Consider the following 15070-nt stretch of genomic DNA (forward strand, 5'->3'; position numbering starts at 1 on the left):
TTTTTCTCTGCAGTTGAAGAACATGCACACTGACTTCTATTGCAACATCAGGAGAGCTGACAAATACATATTTGGTAGCTACTGATGCCAGTGCTGATTTAGACTGTGACAACACCAGTGCTCAGTAGCCATGCAGTCTCCTGCACCTCACCTATAATTGATTTTTTGCAAATTCATCCTGAAAACCACTATTATAAAGACCACCAGCTGCACTGCCCCACAAAAAAAGCTAGTACAGCCCCACCATGTCATCCCTGTTTCTCCTATTTTCCTTTCTTTAAGCCAAGCAGCTGCCAAATCATCAGCTCATGAATTTCTGGCTGGGAGTGGAATCTCACACTTGAGGCAATGAGCGATGCATGTGCACACACACGCACACACATGCTCTGCGTCTGAACTAGAACTTGGTTCTGGGGAGACACAATCTCTGCAATGCTGCATAAACAAATGCCATCTCCATTACCTCAAATGGCTCCATGTTACTGAAGTGGAGCAAGCTGGATGCACTGCAGGAGGCTCAGAAGTGAGCAAAAGGCGTTTGAAGAATTTCAGCACAGCCTGCCGGGAAGCTCTGAAAATACACAAGGGCCTCCCCAAGGACTCTGTGGAGCACTGACATGTGTGAGCTCTGGCTCCCAGCTGACTGCCAGGCAAGGTTAGGCTATCAGGAGGGTTCATCTCAAAATGCAAAAATTTGAAACTGAGTGCTGAAACTGATCCAAAATAAACTTCCTTTTATTTTTCCCTCTGTGTGTCAGACAGTCACACTTATGACTACATTAGCACTGCCAGCCATGGCACGGCACAGATGTGGGATTGAAGAGACACCCCAGCTGTAAATAGATCTATACCTATTCCTCTGAAAAAGGTTTATTACCTTAATTTTAAAAATTTTAGTAACATTATGCATTGCTGATGCTGGCAATCCTGAGTCTGAGGACGTAACTATTTAAAGCTAAAATAATGAGAGTAATATTTTATTATAACTTGTACTAAGTATCCTGCCTAATAATTTTTTATCACTAGAAAGATCTTTGAGCATAAACTTGCATGGTACTTTTGTAGTCACTTTTCTTTCTTTTGCATTGAAAAGACAGATTGACTTAGAAAGCTTTTGAATAAAACTTTTCTCTGTTGCTGTACCTGTCAAATAATTGGATGATATTTATCAGAAGACTTGAGGTTTTTCTGAAGCAGAGCTATGTATATAGAAATGTTCTGTATTCTGTAACTGAAATTTCCTTTTCTGCTGTAGCTCTCCCTAGTCTAAAACCAGCATGTTGGTCCTTGGAAAACAGTTGCTTTATGTATGGAAAAGTAGCTGCGGTACAGCTGTGTAGAGCCATCCGGGAATTTCTGATATTCTTTTAGAGGCAATCTGTAGAATGTACCATGTCAAAAAACCCCTGGGCCTTTACAAAAGCAAGATGCCTTGTCAAAGAGATAAGCATTGCTACTGGAGAGTTTTTCTGAGGAATGTTAAATAAAGCATACAATTTCTTGCTTAATGAAACACCTGTCTTGGAGCCGCTACTCACTTTACTTTCTTTGCTGCCTCACACAAACAAACAGCTCATGATGGTAGCATTTTTCTTCCCTCTGTAACTCTTAGCCCCAGCACTTGCTGTGGCTCAGACCCACTCCCCAGCACAATTTGTGCCTCTCCTACCAGATTTCACCCAGCTTTCCTGATTTGCAGCAAAACCCAGAACTCACTGCCTGCCTCACTGCCCCAGCAGCCCTCCTGCACAGGAAGTGTCCTCAGGGTAACAGGGAGCAGAGGGGTGGGACAGGTGGGGACCCTCCAGGGCTGTCCAGACCCTTGGCTCCTGCATGTGGCCACCAGCTCCCCTCAGCCTGTCCATTCAGAGCAAGGAGCAGAATGCCCTTCCTTTGCCAGTGGGAGTGAGCTCAGTGCCACTGGAGCATGTGCTCCAGCAGCACTGGCTGGCTCAGAAGTGGAGAGGGTGAGTTCATGGACACTGGCTGCACATGTGGGTGGGAAAGGAGCAGGCACAAACATACCCTGCAAGAGCAGAAACCCAGCAGTGGGAGCTGGGGTGTGGGAGAGCAGCAGGGCTTTTGCCATCTCCTGGAACCCTGACTGCCAGAGTTCTGCATGCTGGCCCTGTTTTGTGGGATTGTACAGCCTCTGAAAATGTTTTAATATAACTGCCTTGCTCATTACAGAGCATGAGAAACAGGAAAAAACTAAACAAAAGCAAACATGCACAGTCCATTCCTCACTGCAGTTACCTGACTGAGCAGAATCTTGGGTAGACTCTGGGGTTCTTCCTCTCCCCCATCTTCCCACACTGGATTCCACTAACACAGCATTGTAATTTTTACATACCCGCCTTTATGTCAGCATCTACCCAGAAAATTGTGGGAGAAATCCAGTCACTCCAGTCACATGAACACTTGATTACCTTCATTTGTTGCTCAAAGTCCTCTCTCAGCTCATCTGTTGCTTAGTTGTTTTTATCCTGGACTTCAGATTCTAAACCATGCTCCAAGAGTGGCTCTCTCAGCTTGAGTCAGTGGTTAGCAGGCTTTCTGTGGTTTAGCTGTACTTCATGAGATAAACATTTTTCATCTTACTTTGAGACTGTTTCTCAACTTTCAGGCTATCCCAAGTCTCCAGTGTGCTACACTATTGTTCTTGCCCTGACAGAGCCAAAGCAGTTCCTAGCAAAGCTTACTAGCTTGGGCTTCGTGTCTCACCTGTAAAATGTTTCACCGTGTTCCTGGGGAACCTGAAATTAATCCTAAAAGTGAGTAAGGCATGTGGCTGGAGCATCCAGCATAAGGAGCACCTTCTACAAGTTCTGTGTCACCACCTCATGGATGTTTGGAAAGAAATGGACAAAAGAGAAGGCAACAAAGCATCCCTGGCACACACATGGAGAATTGTAGGAAGCAACCAGAACTTCTGAACTATGTTAAGACAGCCTCCTTCAATAATACTGGGATTTAATGAGGTTTAATTCTACAATATGTTCTTTAATTTGAAAATAATTAAAAGCCAAGAGCTCAGTTTACCTCCTTGTGACTGTAAAGAAATTTACTGCAAAAGTGGTTCACACCAGGCACATGATGGCAGTTTCAGTGTAAAGCTCCATTTCTCTAATAATGAAAATGTGCATGAAGGAAAATTTAACATAGTTAAGGACTTCTCTTTCAAAGTACATGCACAAATCAAGAGTTAACTTGGCATTCTTCTCTTTAAAAAATACCAGCAAAAGACCACAGAAATCATTCTAGAAAATAATTAAACAAATCAAAAACACCCACAGTTTTTACAGCCTAGGTGCTGCAGGAGCTTAAAAACCATAGGAACCTTTTTTCAAGGAATTGAAGTATATGAGTGCCCTCAGATTTAAAACAAGAAAAGTTTGGTGTAATTTTTGATTTGGGAAACACTTTCAGTTATTCGTAAAAGTGTGACTAGTCTCTGTCTCCACAGCCTTAGATTAGACAGCAGCGCTCACCTCTTTATTTTACTACCTGAACTAGCTAGAGAGCCTTTACAGTTGGCAAATCTTAAAAGAGGGAAAATAAATTTATTGTTCTCTGACATGCAGTGAACACCAGTGAACTAATCTGCATCCACGGTTCTTTATACTTTTAATCTTCAAGGTATGCTAGATTTGCAATTTTGTTTTTAGTTCCTTTAAAACCAGCCAACAGATTTTGGGCCTACAATATCTTTTAAATTACCTTCCCATGTAGTCCCTAGAGCTTTCCCTCCACAGATGACCCCCTTCAGCTTTGCTAGTTTATCACCTAACACAAGTCCTTATTGAAAAGGGAGTTCAGCTGACAGCCAAGCGGAATCCCCCTGCTCTGTGTCTGCTTGCCGACACTTTCTGAAGCAAGACTGCCGGCAAGCACTTGTCTGAGCTGATAATTGTAAATGAAGTATTTGATCTAGGCTAATGGTACAATTAAATTAGGGTTTTAACCAAGTGTGACTGTACATGTTGTTTAGACAGCTCTCTAAGTATTTTCAATTGTGTTTTGCAATGAGAAATTAGGAATAAGCAGTGATAAACTTGGAGCACTGAATCTGTTGTGTGACTGTTCCTTTAATGGCTTCAAGCAAAATAAAATGAAGCCTCTTTCCTGTGTTCTGAGAGAGTCATGACACTTACCTGGGTACACACACAGTTTTAGAAGAATTAAATTATGTGTTTTCCTACCGACATTTGTAAATTTTATCCATGTACGGGACAGTGCAAGCTTTTATACCTTTAGAAGTAAATGATCAGTTTCCATAGTACTAGATAACAAAATCATTTTCACCTTGTCAACTATTAATTATCTTTTTTATTTGTTCTAAAAACAGTAGGCTAAAATCCAGCAAGAAATAGTAAAAATATCATAATTGCAACATACAAAACATCATTATGAAAAAAAAATCCTGTACCAATTAAAATCTACAAGTTTTGAGGAAAATTATCAAAGTATTTTCCAATTCTGAAAAAAGGTTGGAGGCATTATGGAAGTAGTCCTTTAAATAAAAGTAAGCATATGAAATGTGCAAGCGCTCAGTTCTTTAAGCTCTAAGAGTAACAGGATGTGTTTTCCATCAAAACTGTTGCAATGATTCAAATCCGCTCTCCAAACTCCTATAGTAGTCTAACTCTGGAATATCAGATTAATATATGTGGAGCAATAAGGACACCTTGAGGACAGTCAGAAAAATGCAAAAATTGCTATTCCACACTGATATGGGAGGATTTACACGCTCTTTGTAAGTCCGAATTCTTTGGAATTGCCACATGATGTAAATGATAAGGTCTTAAAACTGTCAAAGTCCCACAAGTCCCAAGAGTATTATTAATGCTCTCATTACTCCTGAAATACTAGAGTATATGCTTACCTATAGGTTCACTTACTTGCTAGTAGTTTTGAGGACAGACCTGTTCTTGCAACACAATAATCTTGTTCTGAGTTGCTTTTTCCCTCGTTACAGAAATAAAAAATTTTCCTTCGCACTGCTCAGCATAGCATTACACTGTACACATTTTTAAAAGGCAAAGTATAAAAATAGTGAAAAGGTTTCTGGAAAAGTATTAAATGCTAATCTACACAAAAATTAAACTGCCACAGTTCTTTGTCACTCTCTACAAGTTTCAAGTATTCCTTTAAATTTGTACCTTTCAAAAACTGAAATAACTAAACATTTTCCAAAAAAAAAAAAAGTGGGAAGAGGAAGAAATCTTATACCTCTTCTTTTACTTAAGATTTTTTGCATGTGAAAAAGCACTTTTTTTTTAGTCTAGCTCTAAGATAGAACTGGAGTTGTGGGGCCATTTGTAGAGCTTTCTGTTCCCTTAGTGCTATCTGCAGCCTTAGAATCGTCACATGTTTCAGGTGGCTCCTTTTCCTCTGGCAGTGGTGTGGCAAGACCAGTTGTGATCAAATCAGCTTCCTGATTTGATTTTCCTGCTTCACTGCAAAATTCAACTTTATCTTCCTGCTGGCTGTTCTTCTTTATTTGTCCATTCTGTGCAGGGTAGGTACTGGCAATGGTGTCATACAGAAACTGGTAATGTTCCTTAAAAATAAAGAGAAGAAGTTAGTGTGAATGGAATGCTCAGAGCCCAAGAATTAATCCATTCTTTCCCTGTTCTCTTAAATTTTAGGCATGTAGCATGTAGTTGGACAAGCAAGACTGCATATGAAGCAGCTTCCACAGTTTTTGGCATAGAGAGTGCTGCTCCTATGGTTTATTCTGACTTCATGTGAATATGACACAGAGACAGTTCCTCTGGAGTGACAGAAACAAAACACTCAGTGGCTGCCAGCCTGCAAATGGAGTTAATCTCCCAACTGCAGAAGGGACACTGCCCGTACATCATGAACCAGCTGCAGGAACAGCAATTTACACAATTTGTAGTTTTATACTATTCAGCCTTTTCCAAAGGTGGTACAGAATTGCAGCTCTGGACATCTCAGACTCCTTCATTCCTATCAGCTAAGACCAATGCCCAAATGCTGGTGAGTGTGAATGTTCCAATTAGAATCAGTGCTCCCTATACAGAAATTATGCCCAAGGTTATGAGGATATTAGTGTCCTTGATAAGTAACCTCATCTTTTTTTCTTTTAATTCATAAGATTTACTTACAAAGGTGGAGACCATTCCCAGCCTGGTGCGACGAAGAGATTTTACGACTTGGAAAACATCTATTACTTCTTCTATTTCTGCACTTTCCAAGAGGGTCATTAAAGCACAAAATACACCAGTCTGCTGTGATCCATCACTAGAAGATGTGTAAAATGTACACGTAAATTTACAATGTAAAATCAGAAGTCTTCTGACTAAATGTTAGGTATGTTTTAAAGCCTTTATACTCATTTACATTTCCAAAGCATTTTTTACTGAACTGAAATTGTCACAATTAATTATATGTGTAGGACTCACACTGGACATAGTTTTTCTAGAGAGTACCTGGATCTCAAGTATCACTTAAGGGGAAGAGAGAAATTCAAAATGTCAGACTTGCAGTCTCAACTATTGTTAGCAGGATTATCTTCTGGTTTAGATGGCATGCAAGGCTATTCCCTGAAACAGTCCTAGAAAAGTGAACTTTTATACTAGAGCAAGAGATGATCCTAAAAACTCTACAGGATGTTCACTAGTGTATCCTGAAAGTGCACTCTGACCTAGCATTTCCCCACAAAATAGGTGCACCAGCCAAGAGCAGCTGCTCATAGCACCTGCTCTGTGCCAACACTTGCCCAAGAGAAGTGTGCTTGCTTTTCATCACTACAGTTCAAAAGGTTAAGATTGAGCAATTCAAGGAATCTTCTAGGGGGAGTTGAGTCTCCAGACACATGGAAAGGCTTGTGAGAAAAGACAGGCATCCCAAAATTATGGTTGCTATGTATACCCAGAACTTAGAGCTAGGTGAATATGTGTGCTGAACTCAGACCTACCAGCAGTGGACAAGGAGTGGGACACTGCGGGTTCTCCTGTTGTCCTCAGTGGCTGGTCTGGCTGGAAGCTTTTGTTTAATGTTGACAATCATGCTGACTAAATCTTTGGGGGTTTCTGGAACATCACAGCCACTCCATTTACGGTACTGATACTGATACACCTTCTGAGTTTCTTTTGTCTGGAAAACAGCAGTGGAGATGTAGTTAATGCTCAGGATAAAATATGGATTCACATAGTAACTCTATTGCTGCTGATTTACAAAGGAAGAATTATATTCCTGAGGAACTGCAGGGTGGTAGTTCTACCTCATGAATATGAGGGAGGTACACATCCAAGCTTTGTTCAAAGTACAAAAGACAGCTGATCTCCTGAGACTCCCCTCCCACCATCTCAGCAACTCACTAAATAGAAAACTTGAGATAATTTAGCATTTCTCATGACTGACTGCTGGTCTGGAAGAGAAAAATATTTCCATTTCTTAGAGCAGGAGGTAACTGCAGTGGGAACTGTCTCTTCTCTTTTTTGAGGCTAAATTTATAAATTTGTTTTTAAATTTAAAAACTTCTTGAAAACCTCCTTTTGGAATTAGCAAAAAAAACTTTTACCTTCAGATGTGTAACATCAAATGCACGTATGGTATAGCTAGGACCAGAGTTGACATCTGCCATCTGAACTTCTAAGCCATCATATATTTGCTTTCCTTCTCCCCAGTACTGTGCACAGAGTTCCTAAAATGGATAAAAGTGCAAGTCAGTGATTACCATTCAAATCTCCTTTGATTTTGCCTTCCATGTGCACTTACAGATTTTAGTAACTTTAAAGTAGGAGGAATTCCACTGTAGTTTAAAATATAGCATCACACACTTTTCCATCAAAAATTCATTAGAGAGTAAATTAAGTAGGTAAATCATAGAGCAAAATACATTGGAAATGCAAATTCCTTATGCTATGGAAAACTCTTAAGTGGAGTGAGGGAATGAGAGAGTGCAGTGCAATGTTTTGTTTGCACATAGAGGATACTCAGTATGTCAGTGTGCAGACAATACCCTCACCTGATCTCCTTCCTTCAGCTCTGTCAGCATAACAATGACTTTGACTTTTCTTTGGAACACCATGTGCCAGAAGTCAGAGATAGTTTCCTGCAGCGGTCCCTGTGTTGCAATCATGGCTTTTGGACCCCAGTAACCCTATAAAAGAATTTTTTTTTCCTTCAATTCATCCAAAATGTGATTGTCAAACAATAGAACTCATTGTCATTTAAGGAATACCCCATGGAATAAATTAACGAAGCATTTTGTTTACATGGAAAACATGCCTACCTATCACAGTAGGAAATGATCTTAAAGGAATTCTACTACCCAAATAACATTAAACTCAATCCTCCCAAGAAAAATATCACTTCAGACTGACAACAATGTGCTGCAGTGGGTGAGACCTCACCCTGCCATTTTTTGCAAACCGTCTTTTTAAGGGGTAAAACATTCTGTTCTACACAGCTATTTAGTTTTACCACTAAGAAATTGTGTTTATACCACACAAAGTTGGTGCACCAGTCAGTTCACACTGAGCTTCCTAAAAATAAAGATACATTTACCCTGAATAAGTATCCTAACTGTGCAGCATTTCAAAGGATTCAGATAAATGGAACTTAGCTAGTAATTCCATTAAAATCAGTTACTTCATTTGTGACCAATAACTGTTTTTCTTCTTTGGATATATAATGATACCAAAAAACTGTTTGCTCCGATTTTCAGTGGTAGGGTTTGGTCCATGTGAATAACTATACTCACATTTCACTAACAGGGAAAATATTTATCTGGTTTAACCTGTAGACAGATGCCCACTGATAGAAATACATGTTATCACGAGGCCAGTCTGAAGGCTAATGGTTTTAAACATAGATGGATTTGCCAATCAACCATCAGATCCTTCTCCCTTATTCAACTAAATTCTTTTCTATTGTGATGCCAACACGAGAAAAAGAGTTTTAGCTGAAAGATTGTGAAATGCCTATAGTGGATCCTCTAAATACATACAGTTATGAAGGAAGCATTGATGTACTTGCTGGATTCCTCACAGTCGCTGTCCTCATCCGAGGACTCATCTGAATCATGCTCACTCTCCTTACTGCAATCATGTTCAAGCCTGATGGGCACTCGGTTAAAGTCATCTGTGTGAGACAAAGTGTCACCGTCACAGCACACAGCCCCCTGCATTTGTGGAGGGGGAGGGAATGGAAAAGGCCAGTCCTTTCACAACAGACTGCAGAACCAAGGTCACCTTGCTTGAAATAAACACTCCCAATAATTCACATTGGTAAAAACTCATCTCTTTTTTTTAATCACGATGAGAAATTTCTGATTTTACAGTGTTGAGAATACTAATCAAATACTACCCTTTAAGGTGATTTGCCCATTTTTTCAAAGTTTTTCTACTAGAAGATAACAGATGAAATAAGGCAAGGTGGGATAAAATAAGGCAATGGAAAATACTTACAAGGAATTATGTTGGCGTTCCTATTTTTGCTTTTATTTTCCTCCCGATTCCCAGTGTTCTGCGTCCGCCACCCCTTATAGGATGGCAATCGCTGAAGAAAGAGGATGTTTGGTATTATGCTTGATTAAAATCATTCCTGAGATCATCATATCCTCAGGACACTCACACCCAGTCTTCATCTCACAGTGCCTCACTCCTTACTTTAGTTCTTTAAACTTTGGTCACATTGAACTACAGTTTAAAAATGCCTGCTACCCACGCACAATGGCACAGGAAACCATGAACACAGACACAAGTAATAATTCTGTGAGCTCCATCTTTCTTAAAAATATTAACACCAAAGCAGAAATAAAACTTCATTCATATACAGATTATTTCATGAAGGTAAAGAAACTTTCTGTGTCAGAGAAATAAAATATCATCTAAATGATCTATTACCTCTGGTATCTCTATCTCATGACTATTGTGCAAGGCATTTTCTAATACAAGTGGGAAGTTAGGGCAACTGAAATGCAAAGCTTATTTACCTGGAACTCTGCCTCCAGTGGAGAAGGCTCATTCGGGTGGTCTTTTCTTTTCAGACCATTAAGGCAGGAATGCAGTTCTGAGAGACTGACCTCCGTTTCTCCATACTGATTGTATTCCACCAGTGCTTGATGAATAAGGATGTACTGTGACTGGTGTTTGCCATTTGAAGATTTTAAACATGACATTATTAAAGAGTAAAAGAAAACCATAACACTTTTTAAAACCATTATAAGAAGCTATTACTCCCATGATATCAGCATTAGTGTTAATAATATTAAGCATTAACATTAAACAGGTCTTAAATACAAGTGTTAAAACTGTAAAATGCTGAAATAAGTTAAAAACATGTGTTGCATCAGTCCATAACTTTTTTTGTACTCAACTCAAATGAAAATTGCACTTAGGCAGATGCATTTTAGAATTTTTTAAATCAAGTTTGACTCTGCAAGCTCAATTTTGCACTTGTGAATTGTAAGCCAGAAAGCTGTTCTCCTTGGCTTCCTCTTCTAAAGTCTAAACTTAAAAAGTTGAAGTTTCTAAAATTGAAAAATTATGTTGGAAGTTTTTCTCCCTCTTAATACTTTTCAGAGCTATATTTTCTAAGAACAGCTTCAACTGAACTGAGCAGTGCACTTGTGAGAAATACTGCTGAAGCCCTAGTGAAGGAGAGCTGTAAGTGACAGGAGTTTCAGGGACATACCTCTACTTGGACCATGAGGCATCGCTGCCGACGCAGCTTCACAATGTAGCCATAAACATCCACTCTGCCTTCTGCATCCAGCCCCTCCAACATGGCGTCAATCCCTATGTATGTCCCGGTGCGCCCAACACCGGCACTGCAAAGTGCAAAGGGATTTGGTTATCAACAGGGAACGGCAGCTCCCACTCCCACTCCGAGGGGAGCAGTCACGAGAGAGTGAAACTGGAAAAGTGTAACAACAGGATTCAAAGTACCTGAAAACACTTCTTGCTGTAAATTTATTGGCAACACAAACAATGATGAGTTTGCATTTTTAGTATCTTTTAGTGAAAGCAAGGACAACACGGCCAAATATGGTGCTTATAGCCAGAGCAGCCCCACATTTATCTGGCTGTTTTTCAAAAGTCTGTGTATCCTCAGGTTTTATCAACCTGAATTTCCTTCATATCCTCCAGAAAACAGGCCTTGTGTATCTTTGGCTGCCTCATTTTCAAGTGTTCAAGTCACAAAATCTGGGATCAGACAAACACTTTTGCCAGCTCCCTTTTCTGAATAGCTTCATTTCAGTCATTTACATTACCAAATTTTTTAAAGAATAATATATATTTACCTGCAATGAACCACGATCGGACCACTAAAAAAGTTGCTGAGAGCATTAACTCTGCGTCGGAGTTTGAGAAGAAGATGCGGATCCTCAGGGACTCCATGGTCTGGCCAGCTTGTGAACTGGATATGAGTGACATCTCTTCCAGCTGTCCTTTCTCTTCCCTAGAAAAAGTGTTGTTTTTAACACATATCAATCTATATATACATGAATATATGTATATATATGTATACTTAAGTAGAAGTGACTAGATTAAAGCTCAAAGCATGTGAAGTCTTGAGTTGAATTTGGTATGTTGATGCTAGACTAAAAGGGAGGATCTAAGGTTTGACAACCCTGATTATAAAACCAAATGAGAAAAACTCCTCAATGACATGCTTTTACTGGCCATATTTAGTATGGTTGTACAGGCACATCCTAGTAATTAATGCTCAAATTCTTACTCAAGAGTTGAATTATCCAGTTGTTTCAGTAATTGCCATTGTTTCAGTAATTATACATCACTACCACAAATGCAGAAGTCTTCACTTTCTTCCAGGGAATCACTCTTAAATTCCACAACCAATATCCATTTTATCTTTACTGATATGATGTCAGCTGAACAAAAAGCAAACAGCTCAAAAAGTATCAGCCCTCAACCCACTGCAATCTCTCATTTCTAAAGTCAGTCTTCAAGTGACAGAGCAATGTCCTGGTAAATAGTTAATTCTTAACATCCTGATCTACTCACTGACCACATGAAGTTACAACTTTCTTTTAATCCGACCACTTTCTGAGTAAATTTTAATGCAATATGAGACAGCAGAATAGGAATTTCCAGCTGTAATAATGGGTCAAGATGGATGAATTCTGTTGCTTTGCTGAAGATCTGTCAGCAGATTTACACTTTGAGTCTGAAGGCTTTTTAGCTAAGACTTAGGCTCCATTTATCATCATTGAAGTGTTTTTGCAAAGGGCCTGAGGTGAGAATTTAGCCTTTGATGGCAAATTTTGTTCTCAATTACATAGGGCAACTAATGTGACTTCAGATATGTGAAAGAGAGCAATTAACCAGACTTGATGACCCTAAAAATATCTAAATAGTGATTTTAAAATACATTTATAAATGCACTTGAGATTACCAGGATTTGTAATTGTCCCACGGCACAATTATCACGAGGGCAGATAATGGTTATCTATGAGTCACACTGATTTTAGTTGCAGAAGGTTATACTGGGATACGCACAAACCAGCAACTTTTTTGTTCTCAAGAACAAACTAAATACATAAGGAAACCACAGCGTATTTACTAATTTTTTACCACTTTTCAAGGTATTAATAGTTTAATTTTAAATGTATTAAAGGAAAATTTAAGGAAATTTAATTTTAAATGTATCAAAGGAAAATTTAAGGAAATTTAAATGTATTAAGGAAAAATACCTTTTGAAGTTGGGAAATATATATCCAACTTTGCAAGGAAGGACACCTACATCTAAATTTTCCCTTAAGCTATATCATGCTTAGGAAAGACAGCAGAGCATCTTCCATTAATAGCTGACTCTTCTTTCTTAAAATGCAGACTCCAAATAGACACTCCAGTTCCAGTCAGTCTCACACTTTTGAGTCAACTTACATTTGTGATGTGCAGTTTCTGAATAACATAGTCTGGACATGTTTTACTTTCATTGATCTTTACAATGATGTCCCCATACGTTGCAGTTCCATTCTCCATTGATGGCCAGTACTGGGCACATTTGTTCTATGAAGAGATGACGTTAAGTCAGCAGCACAACAGCAAAGTGGTAGAGAGCTGAGAGCTAGAAAAAAGCCTAATTTAAAGTAGATGGCAACTCAGTATAGCTTTTCCAACTTCTCAATTCCAAATATCTAACAACTCAGGCCTCTGACCTGAAATTCATGGCCATGGAATTTAGTTTCAGATGTAAAGAGGGGAAAAAAAAATATCCTGTGCACTAGTTGAAACAATGAACTGTGACTGCTGCTGTTGCCTGATGGCTGTAGAAATGTTTGCAGCTACTTTCGTGGCTTCTTTTTCAGTCAATGAGGGCTGCTGCTCCTGCCTGCCTATAACATCATCTTGGCTGTCAACATCTTTAAATGCAGCTAAAACAGCAGTTCCCTTTCTTCCTGCTGTACCTGGAATAAGGAACAAAAGCAGGCCAGAAGCATCCAACCTTCCGCTTAAATAAAGGCAACAGAGGAAAAATATTCTTTCTAGGATCTACTGAGGACTCTGCCAGGATACCACAATAGACAGAAGAAAAATAGAAACCATACCCTTTCTGACAGGTCTATGAGGAGATACAGTTCTACCTTGAGCCCTTTTCTGGATTAATTAGCTGTACTTTGGAAGCTCACCCTCTGCTACTTACAGCTATGTCTAAAGTGATATTTTCTGATAAGACTGATAATTCGTAAGGCAACAATGTTTTAGCACGCTTTCCAACACAGGTTCTGCCACAATGAGAGAACAGCAAAGAATGAAAAAAAGTACTAAGAAGACTATGTAATTCAGCACAGCAATCCACTCTGTTTTCAGGAAAAAGATGGATGGAAAGATAGAAGGAGGGAAAGATGGATATTTCTCACCCTCTTTCCTTCCTCACAACGAGTCACCATGACAATAATTGTTGCCTTCTGTTCCCAGATCATTCTCCAGAAATCATCTGTGGTTTCATCCTTGGGGCCTAGAAGGAGATAATTTAAGGGACCTTTTCGGAGTGCAGCCACATGAAGAAAAACCCTGCCTGCTTGACATGCTTAGCCATGCAGTCTGAAGAGCTAACCAGAGATCACGCAAATAACAGCCACACACTTGATTTCATTATGGCTGCTGTCATCAGGCTACAACAGTTTAAAAGTCTCATCTGTATCTGTAGTGCATAGCTATGAAATCTGAAAACTTTTGGTGCAAAATTACACAAGATGAAAAACCTCCCTTTGAAGTACCACGATTAATCTTCACAAAATTCCCTAAGCAAAAACACATTGACAACTTTGTCATATTAAATTTCAAAAGGTCAGATTTTCATTTTTCCTTTAAGCTTACTAATAGGATTTCAATAGTCTGCCGAAAATGGGTGACTAAAGAAAGCATATTCTTTTAAGGTTATAAATTACCTTGTGCAGCAATGTATTTTCTTGGTTCTTTGAAGCCCTGTAAAAAGTACATTGTTATTAACTTTTAGGAAGAAAGCATGAACAATCTAAAAGATTTGCAACTTTAAAAATAAATTCAGTATGCAACAGTTCAATGATACTAAATACATTACAAAGTTGAAAACAATTCCAATGGAAATCCTCAAAGGTGTTGTTGCTTTAAAAGCACAGACTACAGGATTTCCCACACAGCATCTAAGACCTTTTTTTAAGTAAAAGTTACTCACATCAATATAACTTGCATTGATATAGTCTGATCCTGGATCTCCTGGCATCTCTGAGAGCTCAACACGGTTATGGTCGTCTGTTTAAATAATTTAAACCAAAATAATTATGTTATCTCAAGGCAGTGAGAAATCAAACATTTATAAAACATGTCAAAATTATTACAGATACTCACATGGAAGAATATCAATGTAACGGTTTTTGTTCTGATTATGGCTCTTTTTGGCCTCCTTTATAGCAAATTTACTGAAAACTCTGGGAATACTCTGTAAAATGTAAAATTTATTTTATTAGTTAAGCCTCAATTTAAAATATCTTTTACTTACAGTCAAATGCATATGGAAATAATTTTGTATTACTGAATCTGGAAGGTAACATTCTATTTCATACAATATTACTTCCTATATTTCT

The 15070-nt window shown here is 38.8% G+C and overlaps 1 protein-coding gene across 3 annotated transcripts in view; it reads right to left on the minus strand.

The window, feature by feature from the left end:
• Positions 1-4309: 4309 nt before the first annotated feature.
• Positions 4310-15070, minus strand: part of PTPRC (protein tyrosine phosphatase receptor type C) — a 61363-nt gene continuing 50602 nt past the window's right edge. For all 3 annotated transcript variants that reach the window (XM_010409275.4, XM_010409272.4, XM_010409271.4), the window contains 15 exons: positions 14835-14925; positions 14662-14738; positions 14396-14432; positions 13865-13962; positions 12888-13013; positions 11282-11439; positions 10672-10807; positions 9971-10120; positions 9444-9534; positions 8984-9117; positions 8000-8134; positions 7553-7675; positions 6947-7125; positions 6135-6270; positions 4310-5563 (listed from right to left, as the gene is read on the minus strand). In XM_010409275.4, coding sequence (XP_010407577.3) covers positions 5291-5563; positions 6135-6270; positions 6947-7125; positions 7553-7675; positions 8000-8134; positions 8984-9117; positions 9444-9534; positions 9971-10120; positions 10672-10807; positions 11282-11439; positions 12888-13013; positions 13865-13962; positions 14396-14432; positions 14662-14738; positions 14835-14925 — 1944 coding nt within the window. In that variant the 3' untranslated portion in view covers positions 4310-5290. The remainder of the gene's footprint in view (positions 5564-6134; positions 6271-6946; positions 7126-7552; positions 7676-7999; positions 8135-8983; positions 9118-9443; positions 9535-9970; positions 10121-10671; positions 10808-11281; positions 11440-12887; positions 13014-13864; positions 13963-14395; positions 14433-14661; positions 14739-14834; positions 14926-15070) is intronic.

Source organism: Corvus cornix, chromosome 8 (genome assembly GCF_000738735.6).
Source record: "Corvus cornix cornix isolate S_Up_H32 chromosome 8, ASM73873v5, whole genome shotgun sequence".
Lineage (NCBI taxonomy): Eukaryota > Metazoa > Chordata > Aves > Passeriformes > Corvidae > Corvus > Corvus cornix.